The following is a 24553-nucleotide window of genomic DNA, read 5'->3' on the forward strand; positions in this document are numbered from 1 at the left end:
AGAAAACAAGACCCATCTGTATGCTGCTTATAAGAGACTCATTTTGGACCTAAAGACACCTGTAGATTGAAAGTAAGGGGATGGAGAATGATCTGTCATGCTAATGGTTCTCAAAAGAAAGCTGGTGTAGCCATACTTATATCAGACAAACTAGATTTTAAAATAAAGACTGTAGAAAGAGATGAAGAAGGGCATTATATCATAATTAAGAGATAGACATCCACCAAGAAGATCTAACAATGGTAAATACTTATACACCCAATATGGAAGCACCCAAATATATAAATCAATTAATCACAAACATAAACTCATTGATAATAATACCGTAACAGTAGGAGACTTCAACACTCCACTTACAGCAATGGGCAGATCATCTAAGCAGAAAATCAACAAGGAAACAATGGCACTGAATGACACACTGGACCAGATGGACTTAACAGATATATTCAGAACATTTCATCCTAAAGCAGCAGAATACAGGCATTCTTCTTGAGTGCACATGGAACATTCTCCAAATAGATCACACACTGGGTCACAAACCAGCCCTCAATAAGTACAAAAAGATAGAGATCATACCTTGCATATTTTCAGATCACAGCACTATGAAACTCGAAATCAACCACAAGAAAAAATTTGGAAAGAACACGAATACTTAGAGATTAAAGAACATCCTACTCAATAATGAATGCGTTAACCAAGAAATTAAAAATACATAGAAGCCAATGAAAATGAAAACACGACAACCCACAACCTCTGGGATGTAGCAAAGGCAGTCATAAGAGGGAGGTGTGTAGGAATCCAGGCCTTCCTAAAGGAGGAAGAAAGGTCTCAATTATACAACCTAACCATACACCTAAAAGAGCTGGAAAAAGAACAGCAAATAAAGCCCAAAACCAGCAGAAGAAGGGAAATAATAAAAATTAGGGTAGAAATAAGTTATATCAAAATCAGAAAAATGGTAGAACAGATCGATGAAACCAGGAGCTCTTTTTAAACAATTAACAAAATTGATAATCCCCTAGCCAGACTGGTTAAAAAGAAAAAGGAAAGGACCCAAATAAACAAAATCATGAATGAAAGAGGAGAGATCACAACCAACACTGCAGAAATACAAATGATAATAAGAATATTATGAGCAATCATATGCCAACAAATTGGGCAATTTGAAAGAAATGGACAAATTTCTAGAAACATATAAATGCCAAAACTGAAATAGGAAGAAATAGAAAATTTGAACAGACCCATAACCAGTAAAGAAATGGAATCAGTAATCAAAAATCTCTCAACAAACAAGAGTCCAGGGCCAGATGGCTTTCCAGGGGAATTCTACCAAACATTTAAAGAAGAGTTAACACCTATTCTTTTGAAGCTGTTCCAAAAAATAGAAATGGAAGGAAAACTTCCAAACTCATTCTGTGAGGCCAGCATTACCTTGATTCCAAAACCAGACAAAGACCCCAATTAAAGGAGATCTATAGACCAATTTCCCTGATGAACATGGATGTAAAAATTCTCAACAATATACTAGCCAACTGGATCCAACAATGCATTAAAGAATTATACTCACCATGATCAAGTGGGATTTATTCCTGGGATGCAGGAATAAATTTGTGCAATATCTACATATCAATCAATGTGATACATCATATTAATAAAAGAAAGGACAAAAACCACATGATCCTCTCCATAGATGCTGAAAAACATTTGACAAAATATGGCACTGTTTCTTGATAAAAACCCTCAAAAAGGTAGGGATAGACAGATCATACCTCCAGGTCATAAAGGCCACATACGAAAGACCCACTGCTAATATCATCCTCAATGAGATAAAACTGAGAGCGTTCCTCTAAGGACAGGAGCACGACAGGGATGTCCACTCTCACCACTGTAAATCAACATAGTGTTGGAAGTCCTAGCCTCAGCAATCAGACAACAGAAAGAAATAAAAGGCATAAATCGGCAAAGAGGAAGACAAACTTTCACTCTTTGCAGACAACACGATACTCTAAGTAGAAAGCCCAAAGGACTCCACCAAAAAAACTGCTAGAACTGATTCATGAGTTCATCAAAGTCGCAGGATATAAAATCAATGTACAGGTTGGTTGCATTTCTATACACCAATAATGAAGCAGCAGAAGGAGAAATCAAGGAATTGATCCTATTCACAGTTGTACCAAAAACCGTAAAATACCTTGGAATAAACCTAACCAAAAAGGTGAAAAATCTATACACTGAAAACTATAGAAAGCTTATGAAAGAAATTGAAGACGACACACAAGAAAATGGAAAAATATTCCACGCTCAATGAATTGGAAGAACAAATACTGTTAAAATGTCGATACTATGAAAGCAATCTACATATTCAATGCAATCCCTATCAGAATAACACCAGCATTCTTCACAGAGCTAGAACAAACAATCCTAAAATTTGTATGGAACAGAAAAGACCCTGAATAGCCAAAGCAATCCTGAGAAAGAAAACCAAAGCTGGAGGCATCACAATTCCGGACGTCAAGTTGTATTACAAAGCTGTAATCATCAGGACAGTATGGTACTGGCCCCCAAACACTCAGATCAATGGAACAGAATAGAGAACCCAGAAATAGACCCACAAATGTATGGCCAACTAATCTTTGACAAAGCAAGAAAGAATATCCAATGGAAAAAAAGACAGTCTCTTTGGCAAATGGTTTTGGGAAAACTGGACAGCGACATGCAGAAGAACGAACCTGGACCACTTTCTTACACCATACACAAAAATAAACCTAAAATGGATGAAAGACCTAAATGTAAGACAGGAAGCCATCAAAATCCTAGAAGAGAAAGCAGGCAAAAAGCTCTTTGACCTCGGCTGCAGCAACTTCTTACTCAACACATCTTCAGAGGCAAGGGAAACAAAAGCAAAAATGAACTATTGGGACCTCATCAAGATAAAAAGCTTCTGCACAGCGAAGGAAACAATCAGTAAAACTAAAAGACAACCAATGGAATGGGAGAAGATATTTGCAAATGACATATCAGATAAAGGATTAATATCCCAAACATATCAAGAACTTATCAAACTCAACACCCAAAAAAATAAATAATCCAGTGAAGAAATGGGCAAAAGACATGAATAGACACTTCTTCAAAGAAAACATCCAGATGGCCAACCAACACGTGAAAAAATGCTCAACATCTGTCATCATCAGGGAAGTACAAATCAAAACCACAATGAGATACCACCTCACACCTGTCAGAATGGCTAACATTAACAATTCAGGCAACGACAGATGTTGGCGAGGATGCAGAGAAAGAGGATCTCTTCTGCATCATTGGTGGCAATGCAAGCTGGTCCAGCCACTCTGGAAAACAGTATGGGGGTTCCTCAAAAAATTAAAAACAGAACTACCCTACGACCCAGCAATTGCACTACTAGGTATTTATCCAAGGGATGCAGGTATGCTGTTTTGAAGGGGCACATGCACCCCAATGTTTATATTGACAATAGCCAAAGTGTGGAAAGAGCCCAAATGTCCATTGATGGATGAATGGATAAAGATATATACACAACACATACATATATATAATGGAGTATTACTAGGCAATCAAAAAGAATGAAATCTTGCCATTTGCAGCTATGTGAATGGAACTAGAGGGTATTATGCTAAGCGAAATTAGTCAGTCAGAGGAAGACAAGTATCATATGACTTCAAGTATCATCAAACAGATGAACATAGGGGAAGGGAAGCAAAAATAATATAAAAACAGGGAGGGGGACAAAATGTAAGAGACTCTTAAATATAGAGAAAAAAACAGGGTTGCTGGAGGGGTTATGGGAGGGGGGATGGGCTAAATGGGTAAGGGGCATTAAGGAATCTACTCCTGAAATCATTGTTGCACTAACAATGCAACTAAATATGCTAACTAACTTGGATGTAAATTAAAAAATAAATAGGTAGATAGATACGTATTTTAGAGTTTTCATTGTAGAAAATGTTTAATGATTCAGTCAGTTTAAAAATACAGATCTATTTATTGAAGTTTTGTATATATTTTTAAATCTTTTAAAATGTTTATTTACTTTTGAGAGAGAGAAAGAATGCGAGCGGGGAGGGGCAGAGAGTAAGGGAGACACAGGATCTGAGGCAGGCTCCAGGCTTCGAGCTGTCAGCACAAAGCCTGATGCGGGGCTTGAACCCATGAACCTGAGCCAAAGTCAAACACTTAACCACTGCCACCCAGGCGCCTCATGTTTATTTATTTTTAATGTTACTTCTCCACCATTAGCTTTGGCCTTGCCTATGCACTGTGTGCCTCAGAGGGGCTCTCAATTCACAGTCTTCTCCTCTACCACTAGATTGTGCTTGCCAGCCTGGTGGAGGGTGTTGGCAGCAACAGGTATCTTTTTCTGAACCAGCCTCAGTCTTGTGCAGGTCCTGTTGAGTATCTGGTGGAAGTCTGTGCAGAAGCGTCTGTGAGTGGTGCAAACTCCCCTTGTTTCTATGGTTCCTACAGGGTCTTCTAGCCCTCATGCTAGCCCACACTTTGCCTTTAGCAATTTGCTAAAAATTTAGCTGAATTCTTTTTACTCATATGGCATGCTATAATGCTCCCTCCTGGCTTGTCATAGGTGAGCCAGTTTTCACATCTTGCTTCTTACTGGAAGGGCCTTTCTTTAGAATGCATAATATTTCATTGTCTTGAGACCTCTGATCTCTAATAGGTTCAAGAAAAGTGATGATTTTGTAGTTTAGCTTTTCCTTGCTGTTAGGATGGGAGTAACACTCCAGCTTTCTACTTCCTAGATCCTAATCAGGTCTCAGAAATTTGACTGTGGTGTAGGTGTTTGTTTGTTTGTTTGTTTCCTACTAGGGGTTTATTGAGTTCCTTGGATCCGTCAGTTTATGGTGTTTATCAGTTTAGGACAATTTTCAGACATTTCTTCAAATATTTTTCTGCTTGTCCTCTCTCTGCCTTTTTCCAAAGACTCCAGTTACATGTAGGTTAGATCACACACAGAGCATTAAAGGTTCTGTTTTGTTTTGTTTTTTTTTTAAGATTTTATTTTTAAGTAATCTCTACACCCAAGGTAGGGCTTGAATTCCCAACCCCGAGATCAAGAGTTTCATGGTCCATCCATCGACTGAGCCAGCCAGACACTCCGTGATCTTTTTGTTTTTTTTCATCTTTTTTTCTCTCTCTTTCACTTTGGCCAAATTCTGTTACTATGATTAGAATTTCACTACTCTTTTCTTCTGCATTGTCTAATCTGTGAATTTCTTCATTTCTGATTTACTTAATGTTTATTTATTTATTTTGAGAGAGAGTGAGTGAGCAGGGAAGGGGCAGAGAGAGCAAGAGTGAGAGAATCTCAAGCAGGCTCTACACTGCCAGTGCAGAGCTCAATGCAGGGCTCAAACCCACGAATGGTGAGATCATGAGCTGAGCCGAAACCAAAAGTTGGATGTAATAAACCAACTGAGCCACCCAGGTGCCCCACATTTCTGACTTACATCATCTGTTTCTTTTCTTATTTCATGTTTATGTTTACCTTTAAGTACCTCAACATACGTAATAAAATCTTTGCTGATTGCACCACCCTTGTCATTTCTGAATCTGCTTTTATGACTGACTTTTTTCCTTGGTTACAGATCACATTTCCTGGTTATGGATTACATTTTCCTGCTTCTTTGCATGTTGAAGAAATTTTTATTGGGTGCTGGATGTTATAATATTATGTTGGTGAATGTCTGGGTTTTGTTGTCATTTAAAAATATTTACAAACAGGGATGCCTGGATGGCTTAGATGGTTAAGCGTCTGACTTCGGCTCGGGTCATGATCTCACGGTTCATGAGTTTGAGCCCTGTGTCAGGCTCTGTGCTGACAGCTCAGAGCCTGGGGCCTGCTTCAGATTCTGTGTCTCCCTCTCCCTCTACTCCTCTCCCACTCGCATTCTGTGCCTCTTTCAAAAATAAACGTTAAAAAAATTTTTTTTTAAAAGAAAAGTATATAAAAAGATTGTTTTGGTGAGTGGTAAGTTACATGCAGGTCCACTTGGTTGTCTTGAAACTTGCTTTGCAATTCTTCCAGGGTGAGTCTAGATGAGGCTTTATTCTCGGGTTACCTCAGCCCTGCTACCTAGAGGAAAACTTCTGGTCCTCTGTTGATGCCCCAGATGATCAATAAGTCTCTTTACCTTGGCTAGTTGGACCTCAGGCATCTCCTAGACTTCTGCAACATCTGGGAATTATTCAGCTTATAGATCCCGAGTAGTTGTTCTAGTACCTCGTTGCTTCTCTCGTCTCACAGAGTCTTGCTGTACCATCCCAAAGATCAAAGGGATCCTCATGCAGGTTTTTGCGTACCTTCCCCACAGTTGGTAGTCTGCTCCACAAATTTTGGCCACACTACTGAACTCCTGTGAGCCCTCTGTACCCTGCTTAGGATCTCTCCCTGCACTGCATTCCAGAAAATGCTTCTTGACAGATCATATGGATTACCACATTTGCTTGCTATCTGTCAGGGTTTGCTGACCTGTGTTGTATATTATTCAGTGTCAGAAAACAGTTTTCTCTCATATCTTTTTTGTTAAGATAAGAAGGAATCTTTTAATTTTTTTATCTTTTCTTAGAGAGAGAGAGAGAGCGAGCATGAGCAGTGGGGAGAGGGACAAAGGGAGAGAGAGAATCTCAAGCAGGCTTCATGCCTTGACACAGGGCTCCATCCTATGACCCAGGGATCATGAGCTGAGCCAAAATCTACAGTTGGATGCTTAGCTGACTGAACCACCCAGATGCCCCACTTTCTCTTATATCTTGTCCAATGTTCAAGTTGTGTGTGGTGGGAAAGAAAGTTGTACTGGTTAATCCATCATGGTCAGAGTGTTGTATTTTTTTTACATAGCTGATACTTCTTCTTTTCAAGGTTTATTTTACCAAAGAAGCCCTCTTTAAGGGAAAAAAAAATTATTGAAATATAATTGATACATGATAAACTATACATATTTAAATTACATAATTTGTAAGTTTTAATATATATATTTATATAATCTCATTAAACCATCACCACAATCAAGGTAGTGAACATATCCATCACCCTCAAAAGTTTTAGTGTACTCCTTCGTAATCTTTCCCTGCCTCTCTTCTTGTCCTCTCATTCCCAGGCAACCAGTGATCTGCTTTCTGTCATTATAGATTATTTGCATTTTCTGCAGATTTATGTGTAAAGTAGCACATCATCCAGTATTTTCAGTTTTGGGTGTTTTCTTTCACTCAGTGTAATTACATGTTGTTACATGTATCAGTAAATAGTTTAGTTGTTTTTACTGCTAATAAGTATTCCATTATGTTGGTGTATCTTGATTTGTTTGTCCATTCATCTATTGGTGGATATGTGGTTGTTTCAGTTTTGGGCTATTACAAATAAAGCTCTTATAAACATTTGTGTACAAGTTTTTGTACAAAATTATTTCCTTTTCTCTTGGATAAATACCTAGAAGTGGAATAGCTAGATCATTATTTACAACCTGACTGTGTTCCAGAGTGGTTATACGATTTTACATCCACATCAGCAGTGTCTGAGAGTGTAAGGTGTCCACACTCTTACCAGCATTTGGTATGGGCAGTCTTTTATTATTATTTTTAAGTTAACTTATTTATTGAGGAGGTGGGGGAGAGGGCAACGAGAGAGGGAGAGAGAGAATCCCAAGCAGGCTCCACCCTCGAACCCATTAACCTGTGAAATTGTGATCTGAGCCAAAATCAAGAGTCAGATGCTTAATCAACTGAGCCAATCAGGCGCCCTGGGCAGTCTTTTTTAGTGGGCATGCAGTGGTATTTCATTGTGCTTTTAATTTGCATATACCTAGTGACTAAATGATGTTGAGCATCTTTTCATGGTGCGTCTTTGCCTTTTGTATATTTTCTTTGGTGAAGCATCTGTTCAAATCTTTTTCCCATTTTAATTTTAATTTAATTTAATTATTTTTATTTATTTATTTAATTTTGAGAGAGAGAGAGAGAGAGAGAGAGTGTGAGTGGGGAGGGGCAGAGAGAGGGGGAAGAGTGAGAATCCCAAACAGGCTCCACGCTGTCGGCACAGAACCCAACATGGTGGGGCTCAAACCCACAGACCATGAGATTATGACCTAAACTGAAATCAAGAGTTGGTCGCTCAACTAACTGAGCCACCCAGGTGCCCCACCCCATTTTTAAAATTGTGTTGTTTTCTTATTGCCGAATTTGAGAATTCTTTATGTATTCTGGATAAAAGTCCTTTATCAGATATATGCTTTGGAAAGATTTTCTTCCAGTCTGTGGCTTTTCATTCTCTTAACAGTGTCTTTTGAAGAGCAAAAGATTTTAATTTTGGTGAAAGCCAATTTATCAATTTTTAAAAATGTTTCATGGACTCAGCTTTTGGTCTCCTATGTAAGAAATCTTTGTCTAACCCAAGATCACCCAAGATCTCCTCATACAAGTTTTATAGTTTCAGGCTTTACATTTAGGTGTGTGATCCATTTTGATATAATTTTTGTGTAATGCATGAGTATGGATCCACATTAATTTTTTAGCATTTGTGTATCCAGTTCTGGTGCCATTTGTTGAAAAGGCTATCTTTTCTTCGTTGCCTTGCTTTTGAGCCTTTGTCAATGATCAGTTGAATGTACATGTGTGGGTTTAATTTTGGATTATCTGTTCTGTTCCAGTGATCTGCTTGTCTTTAACAAGTACTGTACTGTCTTGATTACTGTGACTTTATAATAATTATATAATTATTTTATAATAATATAAAATAAGGTAGTGTTAGCCAACTTTGTTCTTTGTCATAGTTGTTTTAGCTATTTTAATTTCTTTACATTTCCATATGAACTTAGAGTCAGCTGTTAAATTCTACAAAAAAGTATGTTGGAATTTTGACTAGGGTTCTTTTAGAAGTATGGTTCAATGTAGGGGCACTGACACCCAAACAATACCGAACCTTCCGATCCATAAGCAGGCTGTATTGCTCCATTTTTTTTTTTTTGCCTTTAGTTTTTCTTAACAACATTTGTGTAGTTTTCAGTGTATAGGTCTTTCCCATCTTTGTTAGATTTATCCTTACTGTTTTTTGTGCTATTATAAACAGTATTTTCTTTTTCAGGTTTAATTAATTCGCTTTATTTCTCTTGTGTAAGAACACTGTGTGGTGACCATAGCTGGAGCCTGAGTTCTCTGCATGGAGACTCTCTGATGTGGTCAAGATGGTCAGTGAATTCCTGACAGGGAGCCTTGGTGAACACAGTCTCTTTCCAGAGTGTCAGGGGGAAGGCAGCTATAGATCTTGGAGATGACATCGAAGATTGCTTTGGCCAAGTTGCCCCAGGTGACATTGCAGCCCCTGGCCAAGGTGTGGCAGCTGTCATCAACATCTGCCATCAGCAGCTTCATGGGCATGGGGGTCTGGGTGTGCAAGGGAAGCAGACCAGCACAGAGTTGCATCATCCTGTCACTTTCAAATAATCTGTGGGGTGTGCCAGTATTGTTCCCCCAGGGGTCTCCCTGCCCAGGACAATGGAGAGCTTGGCCAGGATGATGGCCCCATGGTTACCTCTTTGGAACACTTAACACCCAGACCTACATGACTGCTATAGTCCTTGATGGCAACAAGTACCTCAAACCTGATCCACTGGCCAGCGCTGGTCTGCTTTTATACAGGCATAAGGGAATGTCTGTGTCTCCAGGAAAAATACATGATCTCAGATGCCTTGATGGGCAGGAAGAAGAGTTCAGTCTCTTTTAAGGACTTGATCTTCATGTCCTTGACCTAGGCAAATACTGATAAATTGTCGGTTGTAAGAGGGGTAAAAGGTTTTTGACAGTTTGTGTTTTACAGAAGTTGTTGTTGTTGTTGTTGTTGTTGTTGTTGTTGTTGTTTTTAATTATTGACCGCCAGTGTCTACCCTCTTCAGCCTTCCAGCATTCTTTCTCAAGTTGTAGGTCGTTGCTGTGGTTTTCAATAAATTGTCCCCTTTGGTCTGACTCTGACAGGTACTGGAGGCGCAGAGAAGGCATCAGAAGGAGAAATCTGGCATCATACCTACCTCACCAACACCCTACACTTACAACAAGGTAGGGGAAGAGATACTTGCCTTCACCCCTCAGGTGTAGCCCCTCTTCTGTGAGGTGTTTGTGGCTCTTTGGGAATGTGGCTAATTCCATTCTTATCCCTTAATAATATTCCTGCCCAAAAAGCTGGCAGCACCCACACATGCAGAAGAGTACTTGGAATTCAAGTTTTTGTCTGATGAAATATGAAATAAGGTTCTTAGCAATTGAGGTTTTGCAGCAGGAACCAAGGGCGATGGTTGCCTGTAGGTTATTTATTTGGGTAACTGTATTGTCCACTGACCACATTTAAAAGACATGGTTGTCTTGCTTTTTTGAGGTGGAGGCTGTTTCTGAGGATGTTCTATGGCCATTCTTTCTTACCCCAAAATACTGAACTTAGAACAGTGTCTGTGACACACAGCATGTGTTCCTGGTACTATCACAGTTCTCAGTATGTAGTCTAGGCATCAGGATCTCTGCTCTAAAGCACAAGAATATTAGGGCCTTTTAAAACAGGTCCTGGAGTCACTGAGTAGATCAGAAAAAAAAATGATGCTGCTTGGGGACTCATGGCTGAATGTAGATGACAGAGAAGGACTTGGGTGTGGTAAAAAGGCAGTAGGCCAGCTCTTCTTGAGTCCCACACCTTAGAGGGTGCCACGTATTCCTATAGTGTCTGCACACATGTACACATAGACATACTTATGAAAGAACACACAGGGACCTCTGCCACTCATGACCCTGTGCTTCGCACTGTCACTGGCACAGTGTAACCAGAACCCTGAACATCTACTTTCATGATTAACACTCGTCAGTCCCCAAGTAATTACTGCTCCACATCTTGGTCTTACAGACTCAAAACCACAGGCAGCTCTGCTCTTATGGGGTGACGGTTTGAGGGCTGTGCTGATTACGGCATCAGACTCAGAAACTGCTTCCTGCTTCTTAATGCAGGCAGGAAGTGAGGGGTAGAAGCACTCAGATGACATTGATCCACTTGCTAAAATCTCGGCATGAATGCAGTGAATTCTTGTGTGATATATTATTTTCTGGTGCTATTTTTTTCTTCTTTTCCTGTTCCATTTTGTAAACCCTGTGGTGCTCATGAATTAGCATGGGATTCATAAAAATGATGCACTGTACATGAGTAGCATGTTGAAATAATAAACAGCTTTTGAATAATAGACATTGCTTTTGAACGTGTATATAAGTTCGTCTAGAGATAATCTTTATATTGGCAACTAAATGAACACTGAATGCTACATTTGCAAATAATATTTTCACAAAAATATATAATAAGATACAATTAAATTTTTAGAAGTTAAACATATCAACCTCAATTTTATTTTATTTTATTTTTTTTAACGTTTATTTATTTTTGAGACAGAGAGAGACAGAGCATGAACGGGGGTGGGGCAGAGAGAGAGGGAGACACAGAATGGGAAGCAGGCTCCAGGCTCTGAGCCATCAGCCCAGAGCCCGACGTGGTGCTCGAACTCACGGACCATGAGATCGTGACCTGAGCTGAAGTCGGACGCTTAACCAACTGAGCCACCCAGGCGCCCTATCAACCTCAATTTTAAAAAGTAGTATCAGTTTCCTCATGTGGAAAGGGAGGGATTTGAATTATTTTTAAGATTCCTTTCACTTCTATAATTTTTTAATTATGTTCTATAGCATGGGTCATGCCATCTACGAATACCCATTAGTATGATGCCAAAACATGGGTGGGAGTACCTGAGACACCCCATTTTCCAAGCTTTTCTCAGCAGGACGCAGCTGTGGTATGGCGAGAGCATGTGGCCTCAGTGGCAGGCTCCCTGGGCTGCCTCTCTCAGGCAGACACTGCTTTTGTCCTGCAATTCAAGACAGGCTTGAATTGGAGCCTCTGAGGAGCCAGGTTCTGAGGCAGGTAGAGCTGCATTTAACTAAATTAGGAGTGTTTTATTAATGATCATGTTGTGACTATTGCCCATGAAGGCACCTTAACACCTACAGACAAAGTAGTTCGTGGCAATTTTCTTTCTTTCCAAAGATCTTCCCCAAGAATGGTGTATGGTCTGGCGCATGGGTGCAATGAGTCATCAAAGGAATGCTTTTAGACCTCCTGTTCTTCCTCTACTGTCTCTTTCTGATCTGTGTCAAACTGCTTTGGGTTTTGATGAAATGACTTGTGCTATATTATATGGTCAACCTGCCTGTGTCCTAGCTACTTGGTTCCTGTACCCTCAACCTTGCCCAGGTTGACCTAGCACATGTTTCCCAACCAGCTGGTTTATATCTGTTACGTCTGTAGCTGGAGATGAAGTGTCGTACACCTGTACCCAAGGCTCAGCTAGTAGCTTGGGCCTGAGCAATGAGAATAAAATTGACTGTTTATTTCACCCTAGACTGGCCTTGTGTGCTGGTGTGTATATATGTAGCAGTGGTGGCATATAAAACATATGGAGAGAAAGGTTAGTTCCCTTAAGACTTCCTGAAACTTTTCCATTCTCTGTTAAGTGATTTTTGGAGATAGCAGCCTGTGTATTTTAGGGGCTGTCTCTGGGCTGGTCCTGGGGGCTTTATTTTGGGGCTGTACCTCTGCTCATAAGTGACTATTTTCTTTTTCCTTTCAGAGCTGTGACCTGTGGTCCCTAGGGGTGATTATCTACGTGATGTTATGTGGATACCCTCCTTTTTACTCCAAACACCACAGCCGGACTATCCCAAAGGATATGCGGAGAAAGATCATGACAGGCAGTTTTGAGTTCCCAGAAGAAGAGTGGAGCCAGATCTCGGAGATGGCCAAAGATGTTGTGAGGAAGTGAGTCCCCATGCTGCAGGGTGGGGAGGCCAAGGAGGCCTAAGGTGGTGGAGCACAAGGGAAAAGTCATTGGTTTCCCAGGCATGTTCCTTCCTGTTTGCACATCATAGAATTCTCATCCCTGCGGTCTGAGATGAGAGCTCTGCATTTCCACCTTGATGAAAATGGAGCTTTGCTCCCACCTGCTGCGTTCTTAGAATTTGTCCTCAGGGATGTGAATCCAGGTCCCTCGGTAGCTACTGTCTCTGTGAACATTAATTTAGGACCTTAAGTGGTAAGCCCTGTGGTGTGCCCTTCCTGCATGTTAGCCAGTCACGTGGAAAAGACGTGGCATCAGGAACTGAACTCAGGGGCTAAGATGACAATGACACTTTGGCTTTTCATTCTTTGGCTGCTGGGGGTATGCGGCTGATTGTGTAGGCCTCTAGACTCCCCACTGCTGAGATAGATTTAGAAGATTTAGTCCTAGTGAGTGGGTGAGGGAGAGTTGACAGAGTCCTTTGGTAGCTGAAGGACTAGGTAAGAAGTCAGACCTAAATTTGAGGTGTATTTGCCTTTCCTGCCCGCCTGTGTGGGAGGCCCAGTTGCCTGGGATTTGGGCACTCTTCCAGCATTCCTACTGCTTTGTGTTCACTGAGCAATTTTCCCTCTTTTGGTTTCAGTTTCTTCATCTGTAATGCGATGAAGATAGGCATTAACGGGGCAGTCCCCAGGAGCTGTCTCCTGACACCACAGCCATTTCTCTGTGGAGATTACTCCCTTTCAAAAGTGAGCTTATCCCACTGGTTAAGGATCTATGTATATAAAGAGGGACTAGTTTCTAAAATCTGTAAGTAAAACTTCTTAGGAGGGCGGAGGGCAGAGGCAATGTTTACAGCATCATTTGTCTTCCCATGCTGTTTCCACACTGTATTCTCAGCTCCTTAACCAAAACATCAGTATCCTCTAAGTGGTTCTTTGTCAGTTCTGTAGAATATATTTCCTGTCCCTAGAGTGACATTGATTATCTTCTTTCAGCTTCGGGATTCTTTTCTTCCTTTTTCTTTTCTTTTCTTTTCTTTTCTTTTCTTTTCTTTTCTTTTCTTTTCTTTTCTTTCTTTTCCCTATGTTTGTTTGTTTTTTTTTGAGGCGGGGGAAGGGGCGGAGTAAGGGGGAGAGAAAAATCCCTAGCAGGCTCCGCACTGTCAATGCAGAGCCTGATGCGGGGCTCACACCCACAAACCGTGAGATCATACATGACCTGAGCTGAAATTAAGAGTCGGATGCTTAACTGACTGAGCCACCCAGGTGCCCCTTGGATTCTTTTCTAAATAATCCTTTCTTTAGAATCTGAAGCTGTTTGTTCAGAATGACCCAGAGGTTGCAGAGAACCTGAAAGAGCAAGTGCACGTGTTGTCCTGACTCTGACATTTATAGTGGGAGGATATGTAGTTGGAAGGAGGGGCTGTAAAAAGCCTAGGACACATGCTGAAGTGAGCTAAGAATTGCATCAGCATGAACAGACAAGATGTAAAGAAGTACGATCAAAATGCAGATGGTACATAGCAATACATTCAGCTTAGGAGGAAATGCCTTCCCCTCTCAGAAACTCTAAATTTTTAGCTTTTGAATGTTTTTGGAATAAAGGGTTCATATGGTTACATCTGTCAGTTTTATCACAAGTAGCAACCTGGATTTTCATTACTGAATGACCCTCTTTGTAGCCACTATCAGCCAAAAGAGCACTTTGAGTCCCATTTGGAAATTGGAGCCTGCTGTCCTAAAAAACATGAACGTGGAGATTCAAGTCTCAGGAACTATAAGCTGTATGTGGGCTTATTGAACCTAGAACTCAGTCTGAAGTATCACTGGATTAAGCCTTTTCCTGTCTTTTTTATCTCACTCTGTCTAGTATAGAAAGGACTAGCAAAGGACAACAGTGTCCTCACAACTAGTGGCTAGGGACTAGAACCCCACCCCTTCCTGCAGATGGAAAGCCTAAGCTTGTAGGAGTTTGTAGAAAGTCAGAAGCTGGGGGCGCCTGGGTGGCTCAGTCAGTTAAGCGTCCGACTTCAGCTCAGGTCACGATCTCGCGGTCCGTGAGTTCGAGCCCCGCGTTGGGCTCTGGGCTGATGGCTCAGAGCCTGGAGCCTGCTTCCAATTCTGTGTCTCCCTCTCTCTCTGCCCCTCCCCCGTTCATGCTCTGTCTGTCTCTGTCTCTCTCTGTCTCAAAAAAAAAAAAAAAAAAAAAAAAGTCAGAAGCTGGAGCTGGTAAGAACCAGACCCAGGAACTTCCTGGCCTTCTGGAAGCAACTATGCACAGCACCCTGTTGGCCTTTTCTCCACAGGCTCTTAAAGGTCAAACCAGAGGAAAGACTCACCATCGAGGGCGTGTTGGACCACCCATGGCTCAACTCGACAGAGGCCTTGGATAATGTGCTACCCTCTGCTCAACTGATGATGGATAAGGTTTTGAATGATGCTTACTTTGTTCACCAAAAAGGCTTTGTTGAGAAGGAATGCTGGGACAAAGTTCAGCGAGGGCTCAAAGCAGAACAATACAGAGAACTCAGTCTTTACCAGAGAGGTGTCCCTGCTTTCCTCAAAGTCAGGATCTGAAATAAAAGCTTCTTTGCATAAAAGACCAGATCAGGGCCCAGTGAATACACACCAAAGGAAAACCCAAATCCTTCATATTTGTGCTGTGGGGTTGAGGGGCACATAGTACTGTGAGACACCCTCCCTTCCCCTGAGGGGTTTAAACAAGACTGGTTGGAAAGACCAATTTACCTGAAACAGGGAGGGAACATTTCAGACATCAGAGCTTTGCATGCTACATTTTCTGTGAATGCTGTGGGAATTCAGAAAAAGAGAACATCTTTGAAGGGGTGTAACTAGGGAAGAGTTCCCAAAGAGAAGGCAACCCTCCCATATTTTAATTACTGCATGGCAGTTTTTAACCGGTTCATGGGTTTAGCCATGAGCTGCCTCAAAGAATATGAGCAGATAGCATAAGTGCCCAAGTGTGGGGAACACCAGGAGCAAACAATTACAGACCGAAGTGCCTGAGTGGGAAAAATCACCTAGCTTATTAATGGGAAGTCCGGGAGACATCTGTGGGAGGGCCAGGCTTTGAAAGTACACAGAGGAGCTTAAGTCTTAGTAGCGCATAACTGAGGGGCCTTTGTAAATTTGGGGGAAGATATTTGCCACAGGGAAGGTATTTAGGGATGGTCAGCCAGACTTGCAGACTTGCCAACCTAAGACTTCTGCAGTCATCTGCAAGCTGAGGGGCAACTCTAGGAGCAGAGAAGTAGAGACATATGAATAGACTCAGTATTTTCTAAGACAAATTTCTATAGTTTTTGATGACTTAGTAGCTATTAAGGGGACAATGGATGTCATATCTAGTGATACCATTGACAAATAGAGGGAAATCAGGAACAAAGCTGGTTTAGGTCAAGGCAAGTCTCTTAGATTTTAGATACTGTTTAGACGGACATGTAAATGAATGAGATGTGTTGTGTGGGACTATAGTGTAGTTGAGAGGTAAAGGCAGTGATGCAGACGGGAGTTTTACCCACTTAGAAGGCACGGGGTTGAAGTATGAGAAAGGGTAAGGGAATAATAGGAAAAACATTTTCAGTCTTCCCTTAGTTTTGGTGGAGTATGGGAAAGAAAGGGCTGGAAAGAACAGAGTTCTTTGCCATATCTGATTTTGTGTCGTTGTCCTCCTGGTTTAAATATGCCCAGTAGTCCAGAATTGGTTTGATCAGTCCAAAATCCTGAGATAATTTAAATTGGCACATGGGGGTTATAGTGTGACTTTCCTCAAGATCTTGGGATTGAAGAAATAAGATTGCTTTCTGGAGTTACTTTAGACTTAGTGTATAATGAAGCCAAATACGGATATGCAGAATCTTCTTAATGAGAAAGAGTGGCCCCTAGGCCTCTAAGATGGAACTGCAAGGTGACAGACCATATATTCCCATTTTTGAAGAAATAATGGGGTCATGATGTAGGTTGGCTAACTCTGAAGTGCAGAAAAATGGCCACATATATAGATGTTGGATAGTGTCCATCTAAGCCCTGCCTAGGAGATGGAGTCTGAGCTGACAACCTTGAGCTATTCTCATCTTTTTGATTGGGCCATCACTGATAAGGGTGATGGGAGGATCCAGTGGAGTTTAGCCAAGGCCAGCTATTATAGTTCCCTTAAATGAGTTCAAACTCTGCCTGATATAATTGCATGCTTAACAGGGAACTACTTTTTAAAACTATCAAATTTTATTGTTGAAATTCAAATAGTAAATATAAAATAAAAAGCATAAATTCCTTTTCATTCCCCTGGCCTCAGTCTCACCCTTCAGAGATGAGGTAATCTATGGCTTAATGTATCCTTACTGATCTTATTTTGTGGAGACACGCACACACTCACAGTTTGGCCTGTTTAAAAATATAAACATGGGATCATCTTGTTCTTAGAAAGCTTTCTGCTGATTATTTATCTTCCTTAATTGGTCTGCCCATAGTAGGAGCCGGCACTGGTCACAAAGACACAGACTTCAAAAGTTCTAGACTCCATTGACAGTTATTTCTCATTGTAAACTAATTGACTGGCTTATAGATCAGTTTCTGATGATCTACCATGCTTATCGTATGAAGTAGTTGGGGTTCTGAGCCATCAGGGCTGAAATGATTGTCTACACTGTGGGGGCAGTGAATACATGCCACTACAGGAGACTTCTCAGGCAGCAGCTTACCAGCCTTTCCCCTGATGGCCACGAATGCCTCTCTTTACACTTGCTCTTGCCAGTGACTGTGACATAAGTCTTGTTAGCACTTCTTCCTTGCATTTCTGTCCACACGCAGGGAAGAAGAGCTAGCTGTTGTATGGCCCTTGGTTTGCCTGGTATTCCCTGGGCTTGCCAATCCGTGGGGAAGAATGCTCTGGCTTATCAAAATTTGTATCCTGCCAGCATAACAGTGAAACTACCTTCTTAGTTCTTTGAGCTTCTCCTTCCTACTCTCTTAGATTGGCTCTTTAGGTGCCCTGAAGTGAGTGTGAAAACTGATGACAGTGTTTACATTCAGGCGGTGGTTGCAGGAATCCAGCAGGCTCATGCAGAACAGTTGGCCAACATGAGAATCCAGGATCTGAAAGTCAGCCTCAAACCCCTGCACTCTGTGAACAACCCCATTCTGAGAAAAAGGAAATTACTCGGGTAACTAAGCTTATTTTGTGGATTCTCCATGGTTGGTGTGCCTGAGTGCAGGATTGGGAGAGGTCAGCCAGGGGTCTGCCCTTTTTCTACCTCTTAAGAGGGTGGAAAGGATGGCTTGTTAAATAGCATGCGGAGGTGGAGACACTCTATAGTTAATCATTTATCTGAAAAATGTGCTGCCTTATCTTTAGAGTAAACAGCTGTGGAGAGTTGGTTTTTGAGGTTTCACCTTGTTATTACCTCTCTCCCAAACTTTTAAAGCACCAAGCCAAAGGACGGTGTTTATATCCACGACCGTGAAAATGGAGCCGAGGATTCAAATGTTGCCTTGGAAAAGCTCCGAGATGTGATTGCTCAGTGTATTCTCCCCCAGGCTGGTAAAGGTCACGCCATTTACCAATGTTCCGTGTGTGTGAGTGTGAGTGTGTGTGTGTGCACGTGCTCACATGCACATGACAGAAGGAGTGGTTTAATTTGAGGCTGTCTGTTTCATCTTTGTGTTGTAAGAAAATAATTATATAAATTATTTAAATTATAAATTTATATAAATTATTATGTAATTTTATATATGTATAAATCTGTGCCCACTAAAAAGAGAAGGCAGTGGGAACTCAGAAAGGTGGTAAGTTTCGTCCCTCTTTTGGTTTTCTGTGAAACTGCTAGTTGACGTATAATTGCCCGCGTCTGGTGCAGCATGCAGTTTTGTGTGTTCTTAGTTTGTTAACGAGGGCACAGGATAGAAGATGGAGAACGGAAAATGGGGACAGGGTCAGGATCAGCTTGTGAAGGTCAGGAACGTTTCCGGAGCCTTTAGAGTACAAGGCCGTCATTAACTTGTGGATATAAAGAGAATACCTCCCAAGTTCAGAAGTGACCCCTGCTGCTACTTGTATCATGGGCAGAGTGTGACTCGTGCATGTCTCCTTTTGAGTGACAGCTTTCTTTTAATACACTCACTGGGGTGTCATGGACTCTCCTCAGCAGATGAATGAGAGGCTTCAAGTAGTAGACCAGAAAACCATCTAGATTTCTTGGGTTCTAAGAGAACTCCCAGGGTGTACCGCGGCTTCCAAAGTAAGAAATGAGCCTAGGACAAAGAGGTGGTCCCCTCAGCCTTGCTCTCCCTTCGTCGTTTGGTCTCTTAGGTTAACCAGGTATTCTTGCTCAGCAGCAGAGTCTGACTCTGCCTGTTTCCCATACCCCAGTGCTAAGACCCTGGGGCCACGAGAGGAGTTGTGTGAGGCTGTCAGAATAAGAGTTCAGAGCCCAGAAGTGGCCTCCATATGAGGTAGGGACTAGTAGTAACAACAGTGTCTGTGAAAGTTTGCCCCTTAACTTTAACTCACCACTTCTCAACAAGCTGGACATCATGTCCTTCCGTCTCTGACACTTCACATCCCGTGATGCCACAGGAAAACGCAACTTCTTCTTCATCTTTATTAATAGGAGAGAATGAAGATGAAAAGCTGAATGAAGTAATGCAGGAGGCTTGGAAGTATAACCGGGAATGCAAACTCCTAAGAGAGACTCTGCAAAGCTTCAGTTGGAATGGTAGGAAACTTACTTCTCCCTTTCTCCATGAACGCGGAGAAGTCATTACGTGTGAAACATGGAGGATGTCTGGGGGCTGAGCTGGGGCTGTTTTGAGGGGAAGTGAGGCTGGAAAGTGAGTGGAGTACTCTGGGATGGGGTTAGTCCTGCTTAACTGCAGGCATGGACGTCCAGCCCTCTCACTTGCTTTCCAGAGTTCAGATGAACTTTGTGCTGCAGATTCCACACTGCAGAGCCCCAGTCTCACACCCCTTGGGTACCTTACTGGATCCCTGTTAACAATCTCACTCCAAACATTTGGAGACTGACCTTTTTTTTTTTGTGCATTTCAGGTCGTGGATTCACAGATAAAGTGGATCGACTAAAACTGGCAGAAATTGTGAAGCAAGTGATAGAAGAACAAACCATGTCCCATGAATCCCAATAATGACGGCTTCAGACTTTTTTTTTTAACAATTTGAAAAATTATTCTTTAATGTATAAAGTAATTTTTATGTAAATTAATAAATCATAATTTCATTTCCACATTACTTAAAGACGCTGTATAGATTTAAATACAGAACTTACTCATAGTATAGTTCATTTGTTTGTAAGAAAAGCTCAGTTCCTAGAGATATACTATTACTCTAGGACTGTTTTCTCATATGTTTGTAAGATGATAGATGGTATTGTCAACAAGATTGTTTTATTTGTAATAAAGTATACAAAAACCACTTGTCAGTGATAGACAAAGGGCCGACGATACTGACCTGTCTGTTCAGTAAACATTTGAATCAAGTACTGTGGAATCTGGTCTCACTCACCCTGTGTATTTGCTTTCTGCACCATCGGTAGATTAGCTCTGGTGCCAAACAAATTTTTGTGGATCCATATTGCAGACTGCCTGCTGGAACCCACAGGATGCCAACTCCCATGATAGAAGAGGCAAGGAGCTGAGGCCTCATTTCTCTTGTCCCTAATTCCTTAGAGAAAAGTGGTAACATTTCTCTCTTTTTGGGGGTCAGGTCTTTTCAAAGGTATGGGAGGTTTCTTACGTCTAACAAGATTTCGAGTTTATTCTTTTCATGTAGAACCAGAGCTTCATTCTGGTCCTGCTCAGTCCTCTTCCCTTCCCCACAGGCCTCACCAAGCTCTGTTGCTGCTGCTTCCGTTTTTCTGTTCTCCTGGCCCTTTTTATCAGATAATTTTTCTGAGAAAGTTACATATCATGTAAACTAGACTACTGGATTAGCATCTAAAATGGTCCAGTTTTTTCTTCTAAAGCTGCCCTTTTACTCTCTGATATTTCAGCCTGCGCTTCGTGTTGGCATCCCCAGGCTACGTCTTATTTCGTTCAAGTGCCCTTCATTTTCAGGAAGGGTGGTTTTCGGCCAGAGATCAACTGTTTGAATGGAAAACAAGGCTGGATGCTTTTTTAGTTTTCTGTTGTGCACACGAGCTTCCATAACAAACCGTTATTTGTTTGTGTGTTTGGCAGTTTTTGGCGGGTGCCTGTGTTGGTAAATAGAAGGGCTAACAGGCAAACTCCAATTCATAGAGCAGAGGAAGATGGTCGCAGGTGCAATTCTTCACTTATGTCCTGTCACATTCTCTTTGATCAAAATTGACCTCACAGAGCTCACTTCTTTTCTTATGATTTGTCCACTTTGCTGAGCATGTCCTCAGGATGACATTTGGTTAGTATGCATCACATGTATGGGACTGACTGGAAATACATGATAAAAACACAAAGCATCTTATAAGGATTACCTTGTCATATTGGGTAATAGATACTTTTAACGGTAAGGCTCCCTAATCTTAGGTGACTAATAACTGTTGTAAATGGATACCCTGTAAGGAGAATTCAGTGCTTTTAAATACGGCAAGATCGAAGAGTTAGCAGAGAAAAACAAAATGTTTTCTTATTTATTGACCAGAAGATTTAGCTGAGAGTTGAATGAAGGGTTGAATTAAGTTACTGTTTTTTTAGTGAAATGCAGTCTTACAAATCGCTTACTGCAATCAGGAAAAATGCTGCACTTACTTCTAGAAGAACAGAATGAATGTTCACCTGTTGTTTTTCTCAGGGCAGAGGTATTGGTTGGAGGAAGGATGGCCATAGTTAACTTTGTTACTCTTTTTTTTCAGAGTAAATACTGGTATGCCCAGTCTACCATTAATTTCTCGATTTGTTATTAGGGTACCTTCCAAAGGCTCTGGATGATTTTTTTTTTCCTTTAGCATGTGGTGAATTTTAGGCATGATCTAAAAGGACATCCACAATAGTGCTTCCTTTTACTCTAAGTAACAGTTGCCCACATTTTAGTCACACCGGGCCGAATTAATCTGGCCCCCAAAAGAAGCGCTGCGTCCACATATGCCCACATGAGAGCGCTCCATGCTGGAAGCTGGTGAATACCCTGGAGGACAGTCTAGCTGTTGTAATGCAAAAGTGGGTCTTATTTTGGACTCCTGACAGAACAGTAGTTCCCAAAGGACGCAGCACTGTTTGTGGTCTTCAAAGTGGAATTTCGTTTGTGGGGTTTGTAGGCCAGTAACAAATTCTGTTTTGGTATATGCCAGTCAGATTTCCTAATAAAGCAAATTTCACATGTAACTGGATGTGAAACAAAATCAGCTTCGTCTCTTCCTACCTCTAAATGCCTCTACCTGCAGGCAGTTCACATTGTAAGAACAGTTCTTGTAGGCAGGAGGTTAGAGTCTCCAGTTGTCCCACATGATTTGCTAACCCTCTGTTTAACCAAAACCATTACTTACCACTCAAATGCCTATAGACTTTAACATAGTTATAAATCTGCTTGATGTAAAACAATTTGTGTTATCTTTCCAGTTAAGTGTATAAGCATAGGAAAATACCTGTCAGATACCTGTCTGAAACATAGGAGGATAGCTTTTTAGCTTTTTAAAGCTAGAAATAGGTACGCTTTTTAGGGGCACCTGGCTGGCTCATCAGTGGAGTGTGCCACTCTTGATCTTGTGTGATGAGTTCAAGCCCCACATTGGGCATAGAGCCTACTTAACAAGTGAAAAAAATTTTTTCTCTAGATAACTTTTTAAGAAGAGTTTGTTGTATTCATGTGAGAAAGAACAAATTGAAGGGATTATTGGTTAAAGAACTCAAATGATCTAAATCAGACCTTGTTTGTGAACACGTATATGTGTATGTATTAAAGAAAATGTGTTTCAATTTAAAAACTGAAAACTTGGATACAGTTAGCTCTAATTATATTTCTATTTAAAAAGTAGTAGTGTTCTTTTATTATTAATTTGGTTCTTTTATCCCACAAAATGACTCAATTTGTCCTACATGTTTGGTTAAAATACAGGGAAATACCTTAAGTTTGTATTAATTTCCAAATTATATAATTTGAAGAGGCTTTCTTCTCTTATATAAAATAAAAGAAGAAATCTAGCTAAAAATCATCTTACCTTATTTGCTATAAATTTCTTAATATTTGCTAGATGCTAATGATGCCAGATGCTAATGATAAATTTTATCATCTGTATTAGGAATTAAATACAATTGAGGTGACCTGCTCTCCTGCTCACATCTGAGATCTTGTGGTACCGAACCATTCCTTTTTGAACTAGATAGGGCATATCTCCATTGTTGAGTGTTAGTTGTAGTCATAACCCTTACTTCAAAGGTTTTATATTGTAAACGTTTGACTTGATATAAAATTATTTCTATGCAAGATAAAATATGTATGGTCTTATTTTAGTTCATCTTAGAATGCACAGGAGAATAACTATGCAAAGAATGTGGATAGATAGTGCTTTTTCTCCCTTTTGATTTTGTACTGCAAAATACCCCAGGAAATGGACACAAAACCAAATCCAAAGACTTACACAGACAGTACAGTTCAATTTTAGTGAAAAGAGTGAAGAAATCTTCAAAAAAATTCTTACAGACTCCAGTTTTTATTGGTGAAATGGTAACTAGATACCTACTTAGTTTCTTTTTGTGTTGGGTCTGTTGGGAGGAACTGAATGTTGATCCTCCTCACTTACATATTTCCATGGTAAAACTGAGTTCATTTCATTTGTCACTTAATATGTGCATTAGGAAAACTTCATAGCAGAAAAAATATGTTTATATGCAGATATAAAATGTCTAAACTGAATGTGTAATGAACAAAGGCTGACAAAGGAGGCTTGGGCTGCGAAACAGTATCCTGAATGCTACAGAAATGGGGACGGGAGGCATGGGCAACAGAGAACTTTGTCCTGTTCAGAGATCCCCAAAGGATCCCTGTCCCCTCCCCCCAACCTCCTGCCAGAATGTTGGATTTCAAAGAATGAACAGATTAACGGATATCAGGAGTAGTGTGGCCTGGGTTGAGAATAAGGATAATTTGCCTGAGTTATAGTACTGGCTGGATCATTACAGTCTGCTCACATGGCATCTCTCTGTGAGGACAAAGGGAACTTACCCAAGGAACATTAAAGCTACTGCTGTTGGAAGGAAGTCATATGGTAAGGGAACTAGAAAAGGCCAAGAGCAAGTAGAAATACAGTCCCTAAGTCTGTAACCCAAGAGCTGGACAGCAGCCATCCCTAAGGGAGCCAGCCCAGATCTGGGGCTGATACTTGAGTCTCTGAGGCTCAACATGCTAGGCAGAGCTGCTGCTGTAGGACGGAAGCCCTGCAGTGCCAACTGATTCACAATGGCTGTTTCAGTGGCAGCCTCTTTGAGACATCCTGCCTCTATACTGTCATCATGGAAAAACCAAGGAGCCTCGAAAGAGGGTAAGGTAAAGTTTCAGATTTGGGCTCAGCAGAAGAGGAAATTGAGGCTGGGGCAAGTGCCAGAACCCTCGTGTGTCAGATTGGGGATTGTGCTGCTGTTGGTGATTTTCCTGCCAAGCATGTACTGTGACCTGGGATCTGTATATTACACGTCCTACAAAATAGTCATCCC

The 24553-nt window shown here is 41.0% G+C and overlaps 2 protein-coding genes across 8 annotated transcripts in view; one reads left to right on the forward strand and one right to left on the reverse strand.

Annotated features, from left to right (window-relative positions):
- The window catches only part of MAPKAPK5 (MAPK activated protein kinase 5), a 42241-nt gene extending 21896 nt beyond the window's left edge, over positions 1-20345 (forward strand). For 5 of the 7 annotated variants that reach the window (XM_043557627.1, XM_043557633.1, XM_043557630.1 and 2 more), the window contains 7 exons: positions 10012-10092; positions 12690-12877; positions 15205-15325; positions 17951-18081; positions 18343-18464; positions 19528-19632; positions 19965-20345. In XM_043557627.1, the coding sequence (XP_043413562.1) occupies positions 10012-10092; positions 12690-12877; positions 15205-15325; positions 17951-18081; positions 18343-18464; positions 19528-19632; positions 19965-20059 (843 nt within the window). In that variant the 3' untranslated portion in view covers positions 20060-20345. The remainder of the gene's footprint in view (positions 1-10011; positions 10093-12689; positions 12878-15204; positions 15326-17950; positions 18082-18342; positions 18465-19527; positions 19633-19964) is intronic. The other 2 variants (XM_043557628.1, XM_043557631.1) reach the window with 1 other exon arrangement.
- TMEM116 (transmembrane protein 116) overlaps positions 1-24553 on the reverse strand; it is a 181466-nt gene that overhangs the window by 17006 nt on the left and 139907 nt on the right. The gene's annotated exons all lie outside the window — the stretch shown is intronic.

This window comes from Prionailurus bengalensis, chromosome D3 (genome assembly GCF_016509475.1).
Source record: "Prionailurus bengalensis isolate Pbe53 chromosome D3, Fcat_Pben_1.1_paternal_pri, whole genome shotgun sequence".
In the NCBI taxonomy this organism is placed as follows: Eukaryota; Metazoa; Chordata; class Mammalia; order Carnivora; family Felidae; genus Prionailurus; species Prionailurus bengalensis.